A 17,695-nucleotide genomic window follows, 5' to 3' on the forward strand; every position below is an offset into this window, starting at 1 on the left:
AATGTGAAACTGGATAGGGCAGCTCAATAATATTTTCAGTCAGGGTGTTGATTTGATTTATATAAGGGCAATTTTGATTCAAATCGAAGAGTAGTGCAGGCCTGAGACATAACATGACATAGGCTGTAAACAATAATTCAACTGTGACACTCCTCTCAAGACATGTGAAATGGCCTGCACACTTTCATAAACATTGTGTGAACTGTCTGGACGTCTCACTTTAAGTAGTTTTCACTTTCCCAATAAATAAATACAGTGATTTAATTTTCACAAATGAAGGGAGAACAACATGAACGATTTTCACCCTGATTTTTTAGAAAACTACAAAAACCATAGACAGCTACGATTACATAAAACTCTAGTTTGGTCTATTTTGGTTAAGGTGGGAATAACTATGCAAGAACTAGTCAAAACTTCACATTATCTTTTCCAAAATATTTATAATAGACTTCTTTCACAGAAAGAATCAATACATGCAAGAATATACATACAAAATAAGAACAAAGACTTATTGTATGTGAGGACACACTCACACAAATAAAGTATGATCCCCACGTAGCAGCATAACAACAAGGGAAGTATTAATAGTTTCAGTGATGCTGCTTGTTATTTTAGTCTGGGGAACAAGGAGCCACATCTTAGAATCATGAACTGCTGAGGTTTTGGTCATCGTTTTTTTTTTTTTTTTTTTACTGCTAATTAAACTGTATTAGACCAAGCTTATATGATACAGCTTTTGCATTTTATCTGGAAACTGTGTCAGTTTAGCAGGAATCAAGATTTGTTTTATTTTCATAAGTCCCCACCTCCCAAAAAAATGTATGCAAATGAAGCAAAACATAGAGGAACATCCCTTTTATAAATAACAGCCCATACTCTGTCACATGGGACATTGCTAATACTGATAAAAGAAGGAGAAAATGCTTCATATTTCTAAACGGGACACAAGTGCTGACCTTTCAGATTCTTTTACAGCTCTCTGACCACCACAGACCTACTTTTCTTTGTCTTGTCTTTGGTCATTACTCTCCATGTTGTTCAAAGCCTTTTTGCTTTTCAAGAAAAAAAAAAAAACTTCCAGTGATTCCAGGTGTTTCTTGATATGTGCATGAATGTGTATATTCATGTTTTACCATTGATCAATGTTGACGTCACTCATGTCTACTCTCAAGATAAAGTTAGTTATGTATAGCAGATATTTACTTGTTAGCTTAAGAATTTGAGAATATGTAAACACATTGCAGCATCAAAACTACATTCACTCAGGTGCAAGTGCATTCTTACCCAAATATCAGAAACATAATATAACACCATAAAGAACTGACCCACATGACAATAAAGTTAGTAATCAGATTAACACATACAAACTTGTACAACATGTTGAGGAGAATGAATGCCGTTCCAACTATTTGTGGCCCAGTTTGCCCCAAAGGGATGATTTACTCAGGGGTGGAAAGTCAGAACGATTCTCAGGGCCTGTGACTGGCAGGGGCCCTAAAAAAATAATAAAAAATTACTTATTTTTCTAATCATATTAATTTAGAAATGTATGACTATGAGGGAATGCTTTCCTCACAGTTTGTTCATAACATCAACTGTTTCATTTTATTTCCTTCTTCTTCTTCTTTCTTTTTTTTTTTTTTTGGCAAAAAAGAGCAACATTCAGACCCAGTCACAGGTTTTGCTGAACCTGCAACTAACTGCCTCCAAAACAATATTTTATATGTCACATCATCAATCATTTCTAGCAAAAGAAGAAAAGTTAACTAAGAGTTGACAACAAACGGTTGAATATTTATCTCAAATGTTCAGGGCGTAACACAAAGGAGAGACGTTTAATGTTTTAATGGGTCATTTAAGTAATGGAGTGTGCTTATAGAAATTCTGCCGGGTTAGTTTGGGCTGTGGTGGTGGCGCCTAATGGGAGGTCTGTTTGTGGGACCCAGCGGCACCCATGGATACACATGCAGGGCTGTACTATTCTCAACACAAGTATCTACTGGGAACACAGAAAAAATATAGAAATCACCAATATGGTGTTTGTCAATTAGCCGACTGTTCTTCTCTCCTACATCCGTTCATGAATAATCTTTTTGCTGTTTCTGGAGAAATCAACATCTTTCCTGTGATGTCAAGGTCAACTCAACTGTTTCAGGTCACTTTTCAAGCGTCACAGCAGAAAACACCTGTTAGGTCTGCCCCTGGAGTCAGACTATCTCACAGCGTCTCATGTTTTGTAGATAAGCTGCTGCGTTTGTTAGTTTACTTTATGTCTTTAAATTTTGGAAGGCAAAAAAACCAGATGTCTTTATTTGCAGGTGTGTACATCGTAGACTCTCACACACTCCTGACAGCTGACATAGCAGCACCAGTGGAAAACACAGTGACACTTCTCCTTTCTCTTCTCAGTCCTGGTGTTGTGGCCTCTGCCGCAGCAGAGTAGGTCACACCCATCTATGCCGTGAGACGTCAGGTTGCAGATCCGATCACGGGTGCCAAATGAGCCGGTCTCAGGATTTGGGTCACAAAAATTGGGAGAGCTTTCATAATAAACCAGATCACGCTCTGTTGGTGGTTTGAAGTAGTTGTACTTGGGTCTCAAGGTCTCCACCCATCCACGGGACTCCTTATGTTTCTCCACCACCATCTCTGATGCACTGTCGTACTTATCCTTCATGTAGTCTCCAATGACTCGGAAGTCAGGTTGGGACCACCAGCACGTCTTGACCTCACAGCTGCCTGAGAGCCCATGGCACTTACACTTCAGGTGTGTCATGTCGTTAAGGGGCTGTGAATGAAAAAACAAAGTTTTAATCAAATATCTGTGGAAAAAAAAAAAAGTGCTTAAACCACAATATGCAAAAAAAAAAAGCATTTCCCGACAACTCACTATTCTTCCTGCCTCGTTGTTCTGACGGTTCATGGCTGAGCGTGCATCAGGCCGATTTTCTCTTGCATCTGCAAACTCTCGAGATACCATGCTCCCAAACTCCACATCCTCACTGCAGCCACCCCACTTCCACCCCTCACCAGGGGGGCCCTTGTGGCGTGTGTCACATCCGCAAATGGTGGCTGAACCCTCCGCGCAGGCACGGGTCACTGCAAATGCCACTCCCGCAGAGGCGATAGCGTGAACAAACGCGGACTCTCGAGTGGCTGTGAAAAGAAGTTCAGACATCTTTAGGACAACATTGGAGGAAAAAAAAAAAGAGCGTTCTGCAGAGACACATCTGTAAAGAATTCCTCAATTATTTTGTCGTCATATGAACTTTTGAAGCTCATCAAGGATTTCAGGATTACATATACGGAAAGTGTGTAGCTGTAATTGAAGGATGCAGGCCACCACTTGTTAATTGGATTTTTGCTTGTTTATAGTCGTGTATGATTACATAAGCAAATCTTAACCAGCCCTGCCCACAAGACAGCATCAAACAAACTATACACACAGAAGAGGCCATTATTATTGTTGGCCACACCTGTTTAGGTCACATCTACCAAAGTGTACGTGTGTTCACTTAGCCTAGACATCAATCGTCCTGTCTCTGAATAACGAGGTCTCTATGCCGCCTTCTAACATAGCTTACTGATGACTCAGAGGGATCAGGATCTTCCAAAGAGATGAGAGGAAGAGACAGAGCTGACAGGACTATAATTAAGAGACTCAATTAAGCTTTTGAAAGGTTAGGAAACGGCCTCACACTGTGGGGACAAATCGTAGACAGCATTGACGTGGGACTGTAGTGCCCAAATATGCAATTCTGCACAATACTTCACGGTTCGGGGGCACAACAGGGGGGCATATGTTTGCTTCAGCATACCTTGCTTTTTTACATTGCAACAGGGAGGTTGCCTTGAATAAATGTACTTGTATGGTCTTGCTCAATCAGAAGAAAAGAGACAGAGGGAGCACGATAAAAAATGTGGAAACACCAGGTGTAATATGAAGTGAACAAACAAGACGTAAGAAAGAGATCAATCGTGACACTTTGGATTGTGTCTGTGCACTTGTGTGTATAGATAGACATAGATAAAGAGACAGTGCATACTACTGTCTAAAGTTCAAGAACGACAGAAGGAAAGAAAGAAAAGAAAAAAGGCTTGAGTATAAAGCTAAAGGGAGTATGAGCTCCTCCCTTACAGCAGGTTCCAACCAGTTTGAGGACTAAAGGGCATTAGGAACAATGATGCAAGAGAAAAGGTCTACTGGCATCCTCCACCACCCACTTCACAGTTCTATTGTATACACACAAGCGTACTAATTTTCACAAGAAAACTGCACCTCTACTCTCTTTCCTCAAGCCCATTACTAGTTATTACTGCATCCACCTCAGATCATTTCACTTATTTTGATTTTCTTTGTGGTGAGAGTATCTCAAAGCTATAAAATAAAAATTTGATTATTAGAATATACTGTCTACACTGATGCTTACTTGCCAACCAACACTGTATATGTTTTGTGATTTTAATTCGAAGGGACTCTGTAATTATGTTTGGTATTGGATAAGGGTGCCCCCTTTCATATAAAACTATTGAATAGAGAACAATAGTTTGTAATAGTTTATACAATAGAATTACATTTAATTCAGTGTGTTGCACCGTGTTTACTCTCATTTTTGAAAATTGTGAAGAAATGTGGTTCTCAAGCAGTACCCTGGGGATCGTCTTTAGAATACCGATCTTATGGATTACTGGCAATGATATTGGAGAGCTTAAAGGGATGTCGGAGTTCAAATGGGAAAGGAAAAGAGGATTATCTTGGGATAAAATAAGCAAAGGGGAAGATTTGGGGAAATTAAATATGTCCTGGTGTCTCTCCGTACAAAGTGGGTTTCTGAGGTTGCAGACCTCTTGTCAGGCACACACTCTTAAGTGCCTGGATGTCCATAGAGTATATGGCATATGAACAGCCATAAACACAACCTGCAGCTGGTACAGTCATATCACAAGTTAAGTGCTATTATGCATATAAATATCCATCGAAAAATGTTTTGCTGCTCATCATTAAACTGCATGTACTTTAAGTTATTGAAAAGAGTTGTTTATATTTGAATAACTCGCTAGAAATGTTTAAAACAATAAAAAATGTGGTCGTATGTCCCTCAACACTACACAAATAAATGCTTGCCCATATTAAGTCATAGTTCTTTACCTGTTTTTGTAAGACCCCCCCCCCAACAAAAGTCATACCCATTTCATGTTTGATTTAAGGGTTACATACACCTCCAATAACACGTCATCCACCTGGAGACACCAGTTTTAACATTAGTTGGGCTGCTTTCTTTGGTTTTACGACCAATTTATGGTGTTTCAGGACACTTCTGCTCAGACAAAGCTTCTCCACCAAAACTTGCCAGACCCTGGCAGACCAAGTGGTCCCTACAACCTGCTGGGGGGTTGAATCCCCTATTGTGGTGCCACTGTCACGCCGTGTTAGTCCCACAATGGCCTCAGATATTTTATATGAAATTTGCCCTGGCCAGTGATTAGTGGGGACCAAGTTAAGTCATAGCAACAGAGAACTATGCATTGGCCGGACCCCGCTTGTCGGCAGACGGGGAAATCCCTATTCAAATGGTTTAATAAAACAATCTAAAGGGCGTGTGAATGGGGAAAAGCACTTTTTCTCCTGCTTAATCTCATGGTTGCGCAGATATTGTGCTCTCAGCAGTGCCCAGCGGGGAGTGGGGCTAAGGTCCCCCCATCAACTCCATTTACCACACCCCTTCTTTCTTTCTTGCCCAGAGTTAATGATATACTAGTGCACCAGGTTCCCTCCCCCAGCATGGAGAGACATACGACTCATGAAAAGCAGAGACCTCTTAGCTCATCCTAAATAGTTACACTTTCTCATCCTCAGGTCACAGGTCGTAATCCACATCCCCTGACCTTTTCAGAGTTGGTTTAGAGGGGACTTAGGTTAATGTATTAGGTTGGCTCCCTGGTATACAGAGTGTGGCAAATTCATAGGTACCTACAGGGAAGAGAGAACTAAGACAGAATGAAACTTGATACTTGATACTAACAGAATGAAACTAAAATCCCTTCCTTGCGGTTCATAAACAATGGAATAGCAGTTCCTATGAAACTTGTCATAATGTAATGGTTTCAGAAAGAATAGAAAGCGTGTCTATACCTGTGTGGGTCATAACACCTGTGAAATTTTTGACTGTCCACTCGCTTTAGAAAAGTTACCCTCACTAATACTATCATATGACTCACAAACTGGCTTCTGATTATACCCATATAGCAGGTAGGTGTTCTGTAAATACCGAGAATGCCTAAACATCTCTGGGATCGGCTCGAGGGACTAAGAACACCTGCACAGCTTTCTATTACCTTTCATCACAGGCAGATTCCAGCAGTGCATGTTTTGACACTTTAGTTAATGTAAATTAATGAGTGCTGACGCAGACATAGCCTAAAGGTAGGGCTTGTGATTTGGGGTGTGGATTGAGGGAGAAACATAGAGAGAGGGTCAGGCTTTTTCTTAAAGGAGACAGAACATGCTCATAATATAATAACACGTGTTTTTTCAAAAGCAGGAGTAACTTCAGTCTTTTTGTTTTATTCGATGTGGTTTGATATGAATTAGCATGACATGTAGATATATAAAAATGCGTGTGATCCTGGAACTTTATGACAACCTTTTTTACATGTATGTTTGTACATTTGAAATACGATTTCAAATGTACTTTTTAATTGACTTCTTTTCACAATCAGACCTCTTTTTCCATACACTATTCTTTTCTTCTATATATTACCAACTCAATTCACAGTATCGCCCTTTCTTCTCTAAGTGCATGTTCTTCTTATACTCTGTTTATCCAAACATTCTGCTTCTGACCTCCACGAAGGTCAGTGTACAGGGATAGCTGGCAAGAACTAAGCCCCTGCAGAGGACTGCAACATGCCTCTCTCTTCCTTAAATATTTGGCCCCCAAAAAGGCAGGAGGAAACTGACACACAACAGCCTGAATCACAGACAAACAGACACCAGTCAGGACAATGGCCCTGTTGCACACATAAACACCAGCATCAATCAAATCCAATGAAATGGAAGCCCTCTCCTACTAAGCCCTATCAAAGGCTTGTGAGCCCCTAAGTCACTCTTCTTGGCCTCTGACAAAGGCACTTAATCCAGCCACTTTGACCTCTCACATTATTAAGGGCCTCAGTGACCTTAATCCAATCAAAATGATTCACTAAAGCCCAGTAGCTTCCTCCTCTTTCCACTCAGTACCCCTTCAATTAAGGCCTGGGAGAGGAGGCAATGGGAGAGATGTGGTGGCATTTTGCACCACAATAGGGCTCAGATTGGGAACCCCTATCATTGACCACCTACTTGAGCTCAAGCCTCTTCTATCAATTGACTCAGGAGTTTATTAAAAGCAATTGCCCCTACTAACCTCCAGCCCCCTGTGTTTGCATCAGTCCTCTGTAAAATAGGGGACAGGTTTAGATCTCTGACCCCCCCCCCCCCCATGTTTACCACCATTTCTCAATATTGAAACCCATTACTCATCTTAACCCTCTAAAAGACCAACCTGTCAAACCATATAAATACAGCATTACTTTGACATTTTGAAACATTTACTCACAACAGCCAAGAGTAGGTTGCAGAAATAATTCGACGAATTGGACTACAGCCCAGAATGAAGACAGGAAATATCCTTGTACACTGAATGTAAACTTTGTCTACCAGCACTTTTACAACTCATTCACTTACACATTATATCTTTTACGAGTAATTTATACAAAAAATGAACTGTTAAATGGACAGGTTGGCCTATTGTAGTCTTCTGTTAAGCTAACAGACAGAAGTAATCTTTTTGTCTAACTCTCTCTAAAATATTATATAATAATATATTGTAGTAGAACTTGGAAAGCTATTTTATATCTTGTGTGTTTAATTTGTACAAAATCAAGAGTTAAATGGACAGGTACTGAGCAAACAGACTGTGTAGGCTATAGGCTATTTTAAACTAACGGGCAGAAGAGATAATTGTTTCTTTTTTTTAACTTAATCTTGCTAAAATGATTATTTAAGCCGACTATCAGCATTTCTCAAACTTTAACACATTTTTCTTGCCTTTTTTACTCAACTGAAGTAGCCTACTAGATGGGCAGACACCAAGCTACTTAGGCCTATATCTAGCTCATAGAATGAGGCTGTGACATCCTTATCATCCGGCTCTCAGCTAATATTTTAATGTATTGCTCAACGTTTTTCATAAGATATTGGGGATTTCTGCAGACTGAGCCCATTATAAGACTAGATTTGACATATCCTTCATCTCAAAGGAGTAATGTAACATCAAAAGTTGGAAAAAAAACGTAGTTTTGAAAACTCCATAACTCAGTCTTGGGTAAGACACTTCAGAGGACTGTAGCCGAACAATCACAGGGGATTCCCTCGTGAAGAAAACTTGAACAAGACAGAACTCACTCGTCTTGATTGTGCACATTATTTCATGCATACAGGCCGCTCAGAGCTTATTCAGTCTAAAGTCTATTTAAACAAGGATTTGAATGGGCAGAATGACTGATGCACGAAGGCAGTTCAGCTTTTCAAATGCAAATATCAGACGGAGAGAATATAGAATTGTTAATGGAAGAGTTAATCAGCATGGAGATATAAGTTACTACATTTTTTCTCAGGTCTCTGCATGTGGTTGGAAGCCGTTTTAACCTATACTGTATATAGTCCAAGAGCAGGGGGCTTAATCTCCATAGACTTGCAAACACAAATGAGGGGAAGTTCAGACTGCATCACTAAGATAAATGTAGCTGAAGTGTATGTTACGCACTGTATGTTACATACTGTCACTCGCATTATACTGTCACTTTATCATGAATGTAATTGTAAAATAAACAGACCTGTATATGGAAAAGTAGTACTGCTGTACATCACACCAAGTCTCTGTTTCTGTCTGACATTTCAAAGGTTGGTGAAAGGTCTGGAAACTTGAATCTGACATAAAGCTCTCACTTTTGCTTATCAGCATTGAGCCAAGTCTGGAAGATAGCTGGATAGACAAAGAGTCATGGTTTTGACCTTTTTCAAGAAGTGTTCACTTGCCACTGTTATCATGTGATTGTCCATGGTGGTGTACAGTGTGATGAGATAATGTTGGTTGTTAAATGATGCTATATAAATGAGTATTGATAAATTAGTTGCCTAATTAACAGTGACATCATACTAAAACAACACGACTAGTGCATTTCAATCCACAGGTTCTTTGCATGAAAAATAGTAGAAGAGACAGATCATATGAACAAATATCAAGATGTTATTGGGAATGCACTTTACATCTTGGGCGTGTAACATTACCTTTATCTAACACTGGCCCAAAAATGGCTAGATTGTCATTGACTGTGGTGCAGTTCCAGCGTCGACCTCTGAACTGGTGCTGGCATTCCTGGATGCCAATCTTAACCCCCTCGGCTACGCTGGGCATGATTTCCACGTAGTTCCGGCAGAATCGCAGCTGCTTGGGCACAAGACCGGGTATACTGCCACAGAGGATAGGCTGAGTGCCGAGGGATGAGTACTGATGGCCCACGGCCAGTGACCTGTGAGGACAGAGGAAGCACATATCTTCAATGCATCCTTTTGTATTGATTCAACATCACTTAAGAAGAAGGTTAATTTCTTTCTTCCAGTGCTTTGTAATTTTATGTCTGAGTATGTTCGATTGTGGGTTTATTTGCTGTATCAGATGCTACCATTATGCATCCATCCTTTATCCCCTCAACTACCCTCTGCGCAGACACCTGGCCTTTGTGTACTAAAATTGCAGCACTGCTGACACAGATGCAGGCGATGTTTCTGTCTGAGATGAAAGTCCACAATCCATCCAGAGGTTTTCATAGACCTTAAGCTGACAACTTGGGAAACTACACCTTGTTATTAACTGTCCGCACACTTAACAGGCCTTCAGCTTAGGGTAATAAGAGTGCTAACCCTACATTGAGACTTCAGAGAGTGTATTAAATGTAACACACAACCCAACCCCCCTTGTCCTTTGAGGATACAACAAGTGCAAACTTGGTTCACTGATTACATCTCTCGGTCTCTGACCTCTTATTGCTTTCTCTCCGTCTTTCTGTCTGTATTTCCTGCATCCTCTCGATTTGGATTTAAGTAACTAGTAGTCATCAGATGGAACATCCGATATGTCATTTTTTATTGGATAATGTAGTCAATTTCAACATTTAACCAATTGGTGAATCACATAAAACTGTCATGCTACTACTATGTACTTGGCTTTTAACGCGTTTGATTTACATGCAATTCCTCCATTTAAAACGCGTGTGTCAAAAGGCATGGGCATTACTGAAATGAAGATAATCAAACAACTCAATGACCTGCTGACCTGAGCTGTAAGCCTGTAATTTTAAGTGTCACCAAAATCAATATTTTGACTACTTGAAAGTGTAATAGCAGAGTTCCTATTATCTTTGGCAGATTCTTTTCCTGAGGAGCAACAAAGTGGCTTCTTGGCAAGAAAGAAGAGTCTTCATTTCAACTTCAACTGTCTTTTAAAGACCAAACTCTGGCAGCCATAATCTGCTGATCCTCCCACCCGAGTGATATGCGCCTGATAACAGTTACAGTAGCTTCTGCACAAAGCCAGAGCCAGGGCAGGTGTGCAGTCTCCTGCTGCTCAGGTAGCTCTCTACCAGTTGACCTGTTCACTGTTGTTCAGGGACTAATAGGTGATCACAACAAGATTACCATAACTCCTGACACTGGCCCCAGGCTGCTTTCTTTAAAAGCTCAAAGATCTCCTCAGTCCAGTGACCCCTGTTTGACGGCTTCAGACAGCAATAAACATGATGACCTTGAATACCTCGGTTACATTTAGAAATGTATAGGCTAATTTCATCGTCCATATTACACTTTAATGTTGTCTGTCAGGTGTCAAGGTGTGTAGACGCCATCAGCTGACCTGGTGAGTGAACCTCGGATATTTACCCCAGGGCAAGTGTCAGAGTCATGTGTCACGCTGCTTTTAACAGAGTTATTGCCTAATTTCTGCAGACTAAATCATTGGAGTTAATCATGAATGAGACATCAAGAAAGCGAGCAATGGCAAGTTTAAAAATGACTCCAGAGGAAATCACACTCGTCTACAGTTTGTCTGCAACATCCATCAGTAAACATTGGCACTCCTACTTCTAACTGACCTCTCTTTGGCCCTTGTCAGTCCATATACCCTGGAGCACATCATTCCTGGCAGAAACCTGAGTCCACATCCTCAAACTGGTTCAGACTTTTGGTTTGTCTCTCAACAAACAGAGCTCGAACATGAAGAACACCCAGCACAATATTTCAACATTCATGTCCTGCAGGCATGCACTTTTAGTAGTGTGTCAGAGGCCTTTGGCTGAAATTTTGGCAAGTTGGACGTTTCCATGCCGTTTTCATCGGCGTCATAAAAAAAAAAAAAGATTTCTGCAGTTTTGACTGAAATCTGAAACAAACACCTGCGATCGTCTGTTTGCATTTTTTACAGCTCTGCCAGGACATCACGACCATCGTGAGTCAACGTGCTTCAGTTGCTCCACTCTTGCGTGCCTCTATGTCTGTCTCAGTGAGGCTGACTAATCCATGCCACCTCTTGCTGTGTTAGGAAATGTCCTCAGAGCCAAGGAAGGGCATGTTCCACCAGATATGATTTATGACCGTTTTTAATGAGTTATTGCCCCAAATTCGTTGTTATTGGTTACCGCCTCAAACCAATATTTAAGCAAAAAATCCTGGAGTTGTAGGCATCTGCTGAATGCTTGTTTTTTTTTTTTACTAAAAAACCCCCCAATGTATTGTACCCCAGAATAATTGATAAATAAACATGACTACCAATACTGTTAACAATTATGTACAAATAAATACTTAACTTACAAAACTTATATCACATTACATTTTTGTCCCAGCACAGACTTTCCCCCTCTCATCTAAGTGTATCCAGCGCAGGTTTTAATGCATATTTCAGCAAGCCCAAGCAGGGTACCTTAGAATTACCACTTTACTCGTGGACCCTGGGGCCTTGGAGCCGACTTTGACATCAAGAGAATATGTTTGGGAAAAGGAATGTGCGGCAAGCTTTCACCTCCAGGTATTTATCTTCTAAGGTGGGGTGGACTAGGTAAGAAGAGGGGGTGGTGGTGGAGTGGCGGGTGCAGCCAGGCTATGTCATGGCAGGTCGAGAAGAGACAGAGAGAGAGAGAGAGAGAGAGAGAGAGAGAGAGAGAACCTGTCCTAGTGTGTTTGCCGATATGAAGACTGACTTCTGTGGTGCAGAGGTTTGAGTGTGATGCGTCTATGATGGCCACTTGAAGCCAAGTTGTCAGCTAAACATCACAGTTGCTTTACACAGAAGCGATTGCTCTGAAATAGCTGGCATGCTGTCTCAAAACAGAGAGACAATGCAGGATTAGCCCGTGTTATTTGACTTGGGATATGTTGCCGTGATACAAAAAAATACACCAGGAAAAAAAGAACTTGAGTATTACGTCAAGATTTGAAGTTGACTGTGTCCTGCAGCCAGAGATTTTGTTTATATTAGTAGAAGTGATACTACAGTTTTTGCTTCTGTACTTACACTAAAGAGCTGATCCTTCCCCCCATAATCAAAGCATCAACAGAGAAGTCAGCTCATGACTTGCTGAAACATTTTTGTTATGACAGAATGGAAACATGCCCTCCATTGTGTCATTCAAAACTGAACAGACAAAAAGAGAAATAAAAAAATAAAAAAAGTTAAAAGCTCTAGTGGAAACTGAAATTGAAGGCTTTTTTCCTGCCTGTGTGCACGACGGTGTCAATCAGCAATGCTAAAACATGGCACTACACAATCTGGCAACCAACCAAACCGTGTAAAAATCACTCACAATATGATAACACACCTAGAATATAACAATAAGTTGGAAAGTTATTGCCTCCAATCACTAACTTTTAGAATCTGGCATGTGCAGATGTGGCTAATTTTTCCCCATCTCTCAGTCCACATGGCCCACTGTTCTATCAGGATTTCCTTCCAGCTGTGCGTGTAATTAGTTTCTCATCAGTATCACCAACAGGGGACCCATTAAAGGAAGTAGATTAGAGTACACACACCAGCTATACAACTCCCAAAATCAAAGAACTAAGTTTAAAAAAAAACACACACATTTTTTTTTTGTTTCATACTAAAAAGACATTTATGTGTGCAGCTGGAAGATGAATGGTCAACATCTCCAGAAGACAAGAAAGCCCATGTATCCCCCCCCCCCCAAAAAAAGAATCTGGTTTTAAAGTTACTCATCAATAATCAGACAACACCATTCATAAGCTGCAGTGAGTCTGTGCCTCTTCAGTGATTAAAGAGGGAAAGACAATTCAACAAAGACATTCAATTATTTAGTTTCTTGAAAAAGCAACCATTTTAAGTCACAGTGAAAATAGTGTCAATCAAATTATTGATATATGATGGGTTTTTTTTAAGCACATGCTGCTTCTGATGTCATCTGTTTGCTTTTTATGTCTTCATGCTTGTATTGAAGTCACAATGTCTTAGGTTATTTCAAATGTCGTGCTGATCATTCTCATGTAAAATCATTATGTATAGGCTAATATCATTTCCTGATCGGATGGACCACACATTAATCGTGACCCGTGCTAAACCCTGGGCAAGAGTTCATACGTGTTCTACATCACTTGACCCTCACATAAACGGACGAACTTGTGGACACGCGCGCGCGCGCACACACACGCTCATACACTTAAAAGGACACAAGCGTCGCACCTGCTGCACTCTGAATATCAAATGTGCTCTCAGTCAAATTGCAGTGTCCACATTATTAGAAATAAACGTGTTTTCTATTGGGGGTTTTTAAGAAGTTTTTTGGAAGTTTAGTTTAGAAATAAAAAAACGTTATTTACTCACGTATTTAAGCTCTCTTGTAGTAATACCTTAATGTCGTTTTAGAGTCATCATTTGCATCAGATAGTTATTTTAAATCAAACTGGATCATTTTACCGTCTGCGCACGTGAACGCACCGCTGCTGTCTGGAGCCAAAGTACAACTACAACTTGCCAGACCTGACACAGCAGCGAATCATTGGATAGCCCACTTCGTAACATTTACAAAAGAACAACATATGTCGCCATTTGTTCTGGATAAAATGAAAATAAAACTTACCACCAGATGGGATAACTTGCCATGACATGCGTGAGCCCACAGAGCAAAAGGAAACATCCCAGGTATATCATCCTTAAAGTTTGGCAAAACTTCTCCAGCAGAAAGCCTACATGCGCGCTCATATGCGCACTCAGTTTGTATATGAAGAGGAGAAAAACCTTTTTGACTAATTTATAATTCTGTCCTCCAAATGAAAAGCTGAGGGAGAATCTATCTTTCGCGACTTCTCGTGGCAGCACTCGGGAGCCAAATATTAAAAGTTAAAAGCTGCAGCTTTTTTTTTTTAGGACCCAATCAGCAGGTATCGCCAAAGGGGAAATTCTGATGATATGTTCCCTCTGATCCCTAGTCAGACACTTGAACTGAGACAGCAGAATGAGCTAATTTTAAGATGTGTTTTAGTGCTCATTGAGACTCAGTGGCATTAGCATGCAGTGTGTGTGATATATAATGTTGTTTAAAGGAGAGAGGGAGGGTCTGAGGGCTTTTAAATAGACATCGGAACCCCTGTGGATTGCGTAGCTATAACAACCTGTCCGGATTTCACTCCCTGGGTTGAAGCTTCTAAAATGCAGAAATAAATATGTGTGAATTGCTTGAGACCATTATTAAGCTCTGCAGCCCTTTATTTGTGCCTGCTTGCCCTGAATGTCAAATTAGAAGTCGAGAACTTGTTCTTGTTATTCCGAGATAGTTATACAATTAACTGAAATATAACATTAAGATATGCACAAATACACTCATCATTAATAAAAATATATTTAATATAAAAACGTAGTATTTTGTCAATCTATGTCCTCATCTTGTAATGATGTTAATACACTGCAAATGGTGAAAAAGGTAATGATGTCCCTATTCCATAAAATAGACCAACTCATGTTGTCAAAAAGAAAAAAAGAAGACAAGGTGTGTGCATTAATGAGAAAAGTTTTCCCTCAAACGGTGTGACAAAGAGCACTGTTATAAGTCTTCTGTGACCATTACTTAAAAGCTACCCGCATGAGGAGCTGCCAGAGCGCTTATTGAGACTAAAATAGAGGATAAATTGGCCGCACCAACGAGTTTGAAAAGCAGACTGACTGTTTCCTTCCTCAATGTCAAGTGGCTGTTGATAGCTCATCTCTCTCTCTCCATTTACAGGCGCTGAGGCTTACAGTGCGATTAAAGAAAAACGGTTGTGAAACATCACAGTCCAATAGCCTTTACAAAGGGTTATTGCCCCAGAATCGATCACAATCACATCAGTTCTGTTCCTACCCCCCCTTTTTTTAAACATACTTTAACATGCCGTTGTTGATCATTATAATAATGACTAATAAATGATATTTACATAGACATCTATCATTCAGTCTTCATTAGATATGATGTTGTGGCTAAAGGAGTGAAATGTGCTTCATGAACTTTTCTCTTTTTGCCCATTCGCTGTTTACGACAGAAACATTTAGCTGCGTGAAGGCATGGATCTGTGTAATAGATAATTGAAAAAAAAGAAGAAGAAAAAAAGTACCTTCCAGCCAAGCCTATCAACTGACGACTGTAAACATTTTATGCAGCCAATATCGAACGAAGAAGAGATTATTTTATTTTAGATTTTGCGATTTTTGCTCGGACAAGCTAATGAGCTTTTTTGTTCATATGTCTTCATCTCTTTGTCTTATCACATGACAGTACACCTGAAAGCAGTTTGTATTCATCTTTACAGTCACAGTGTTTTAGGATTATGCCCAGTGGTACAGATGGGCCTGAGGAACTCGCTATACTCTTAAATAGCATATTACCCCAAATTGTTTTTTTTATTGTTTTTTTTAAATTGCCCATCCAACAAAGGATTAACGGAATCTGATGTAAAATCCTCCTCTTACATATTTAGTCAGTGCTTACTAGCCAATTACAGACAGAATAGTGAGTGTCATCTCTTCATCATCCCAGCATGGATTTACTATTGTTTTTTTTGGTCAATCAATCAGTGGTGTTAAACAGGGCATCTTGACGTAAGTATACCCTATGAAGACAGACACATAAATGTAGCAAACTCCGCATAAAGTCGTATAACCTGCACTACATCACTAGATAGGCCGACTTGTAAAATACACCACGCAGATGTATAAACTCTGCGCTATTTTGACCTTTTTCTTCCCTTTTGTTGTTCCTTGGTCCACTCACTCGTTGAATCTACAACGTTTTATTTCGTCAAACCTGCCATCCGTCTTGTCATTTTCCTTGTAGTGACCACATGCAAAACTCTGATGACTCACCCAAAGGAGGCAAAACATCCGTCACACCTCCCGTGTGCCTCTTGGAGGAAGAGGAGACACGAGATGTGAGCACCATCTAGCGGACACTGTTGTGAATTACAACACAAAATCTCATAGTAGCTATACACACACAGAAGGACACCATTACAAGCTTTGACTATCAAGTGTTTGAAAAGAAAATGTCTTTTATCAGGAACTGCCCCGTACACTTCAACAAAATATGTTTACCCTGTTTGCTGTTCTACATCTGTTTGAAAGGTAAAGCTGCTTTAATGCAGAAATCCTCAGATCATTTTGTAGACTACAATTCACCACCTGTATAAAGGCAGTTGAAACATTATATACAATCATATTTCAGGCACAATGGCAAGGCAAGGCAAGTTTATTTATATAGCACATTTCAACAATAAGGCAATTCAAAGTGCTTTACACAAGACATCAAAAGCATCATGGCAATGATTATTATATTAAAATCCTGCTTAATATATCCCTGTGGTTAAATAACTAGCAATGAAATACTTGGCGTAGAAGTCTTAACAGCAGCAGGGAATAAATTCAGTGAAAAACCTCAGAACCGCCCGGTGCAGCCAGATAGTGTTTAGCCAGCTGCAGATGTAGTAATAAAGTTAATGCAACTATGAACTTGGTCACTTTTCTCCTCATAAGATGTCACTACTGGCACTGAGGCCTAGTCAGTGATGGTGTTATACTGTGTGCGTGAGAAAAATGCCTGTTTAGGTAAAGGTAACAGAACATAGATCATGCAGTTTAATAAAACTTTGTCATACAAGTGTTAAAACAGCATTAACCTAAACAAATGTCATTAAAACAAAACAAGTTATTTCTTACAAAGTTGTAACACAATCAATATCCTCCACTGAAGGGATGTATTAGGTAAAGTGCATACTGAATTATGTTCATTTCTTTTCATCCAAGTTTGTTTCTGTGGTTCAGCATTTAGGTTTTTCCCTGACAAACCAAAAGGACACGATGAAACCTCTGTGTTGCCATGGTGACCTCCCAGCGATAATGATGTCATTAAGTTAAGTGCTGTACGCAACAAGTAATATCCTACAGGTGTGTCTTGTCATTGCTCTGCATCACAGGCCCGAGTCAGTCTGGTTGGGTTTGACATTACACAGCTAAACTAACATCATGCTGTATAAAAATGTTAGTCACATTAACATTACATCACTTTTGTTTTCCATGAACATTTTCCTGAGGTGCAATCAGATTTCAAAAGTTCATTTCTAAAA

At 39.9% G+C, this 17,695-nt stretch overlaps 1 protein-coding gene across 3 annotated transcripts; it reads right to left on the bottom strand.

Annotated features, from left to right (window-relative positions):
• Nucleotides 1-2,130: 2,130 nt before the first annotated feature.
• On the bottom strand, nucleotides 2,131-16,485 carry wnt3a (wingless-type MMTV integration site family, member 3A). Of its 3 annotated transcripts, none has more exons than XM_079348596.1 (4): nucleotides 16,440-16,485; nucleotides 9,332-9,573; nucleotides 2,891-3,156; nucleotides 2,131-2,788 (listed from the first exon to the last, which is right to left on the bottom strand). In XM_079348596.1, exons 2-4 carry the CDS (start codon nucleotides 9,456-9,458, stop codon nucleotides 2,309-2,311), a joined length of 873 nt encoding a protein of 290 aa, XP_079204722.1. In that variant the 5' UTR covers nucleotides 9,459-9,573; nucleotides 16,440-16,485; the 3' UTR covers nucleotides 2,131-2,308. The 3 variants fall into 3 exon arrangements, with proteins under 3 accessions (XP_079204722.1, XP_079204721.1, XP_079204720.1); XM_079348595.1 differs by having other exon boundaries at nucleotides 16,311-16,443; XM_079348594.1 differs by lacking the exon at nucleotides 16,440-16,485 and adding an exon at nucleotides 14,185-14,570.
• Nucleotides 16,486-17,695: the final 1,210 nt, after the last annotated feature.

The sequence above is a fragment of the Symphodus melops genome, assembly GCF_947650265.1.
Source record: "Symphodus melops genome assembly, chromosome: 7".
NCBI classification, from domain to species: domain Eukaryota; kingdom Metazoa; phylum Chordata; class Actinopteri; order Labriformes; family Labridae; genus Symphodus; species Symphodus melops.

Excerpts from the sequence above, each read along its gene's own strand:
- wnt3a (XM_079348594.1), bottom strand. The coding sequence starts at position 14,306 with ATGAGCGCGCATGTAGGCTTTCTGCTGGAGAAGTTTTGCCAAACTTTA. Across the intron at positions 9,574-14,184 it reads GCAAGTTATCCCATCTGGTG|GTCACTGGCCGTGGGCCATC; the intron begins GTAAGTTTTATT and ends CTGTCCTCACAG. Across the intron at positions 2,789-2,890 it reads ACAACGAGGCAGGAAGAATA|CCCCTTAACGACATGACACA; the intron begins GTGAGTTGTCGG and ends TTTCATTCACAG.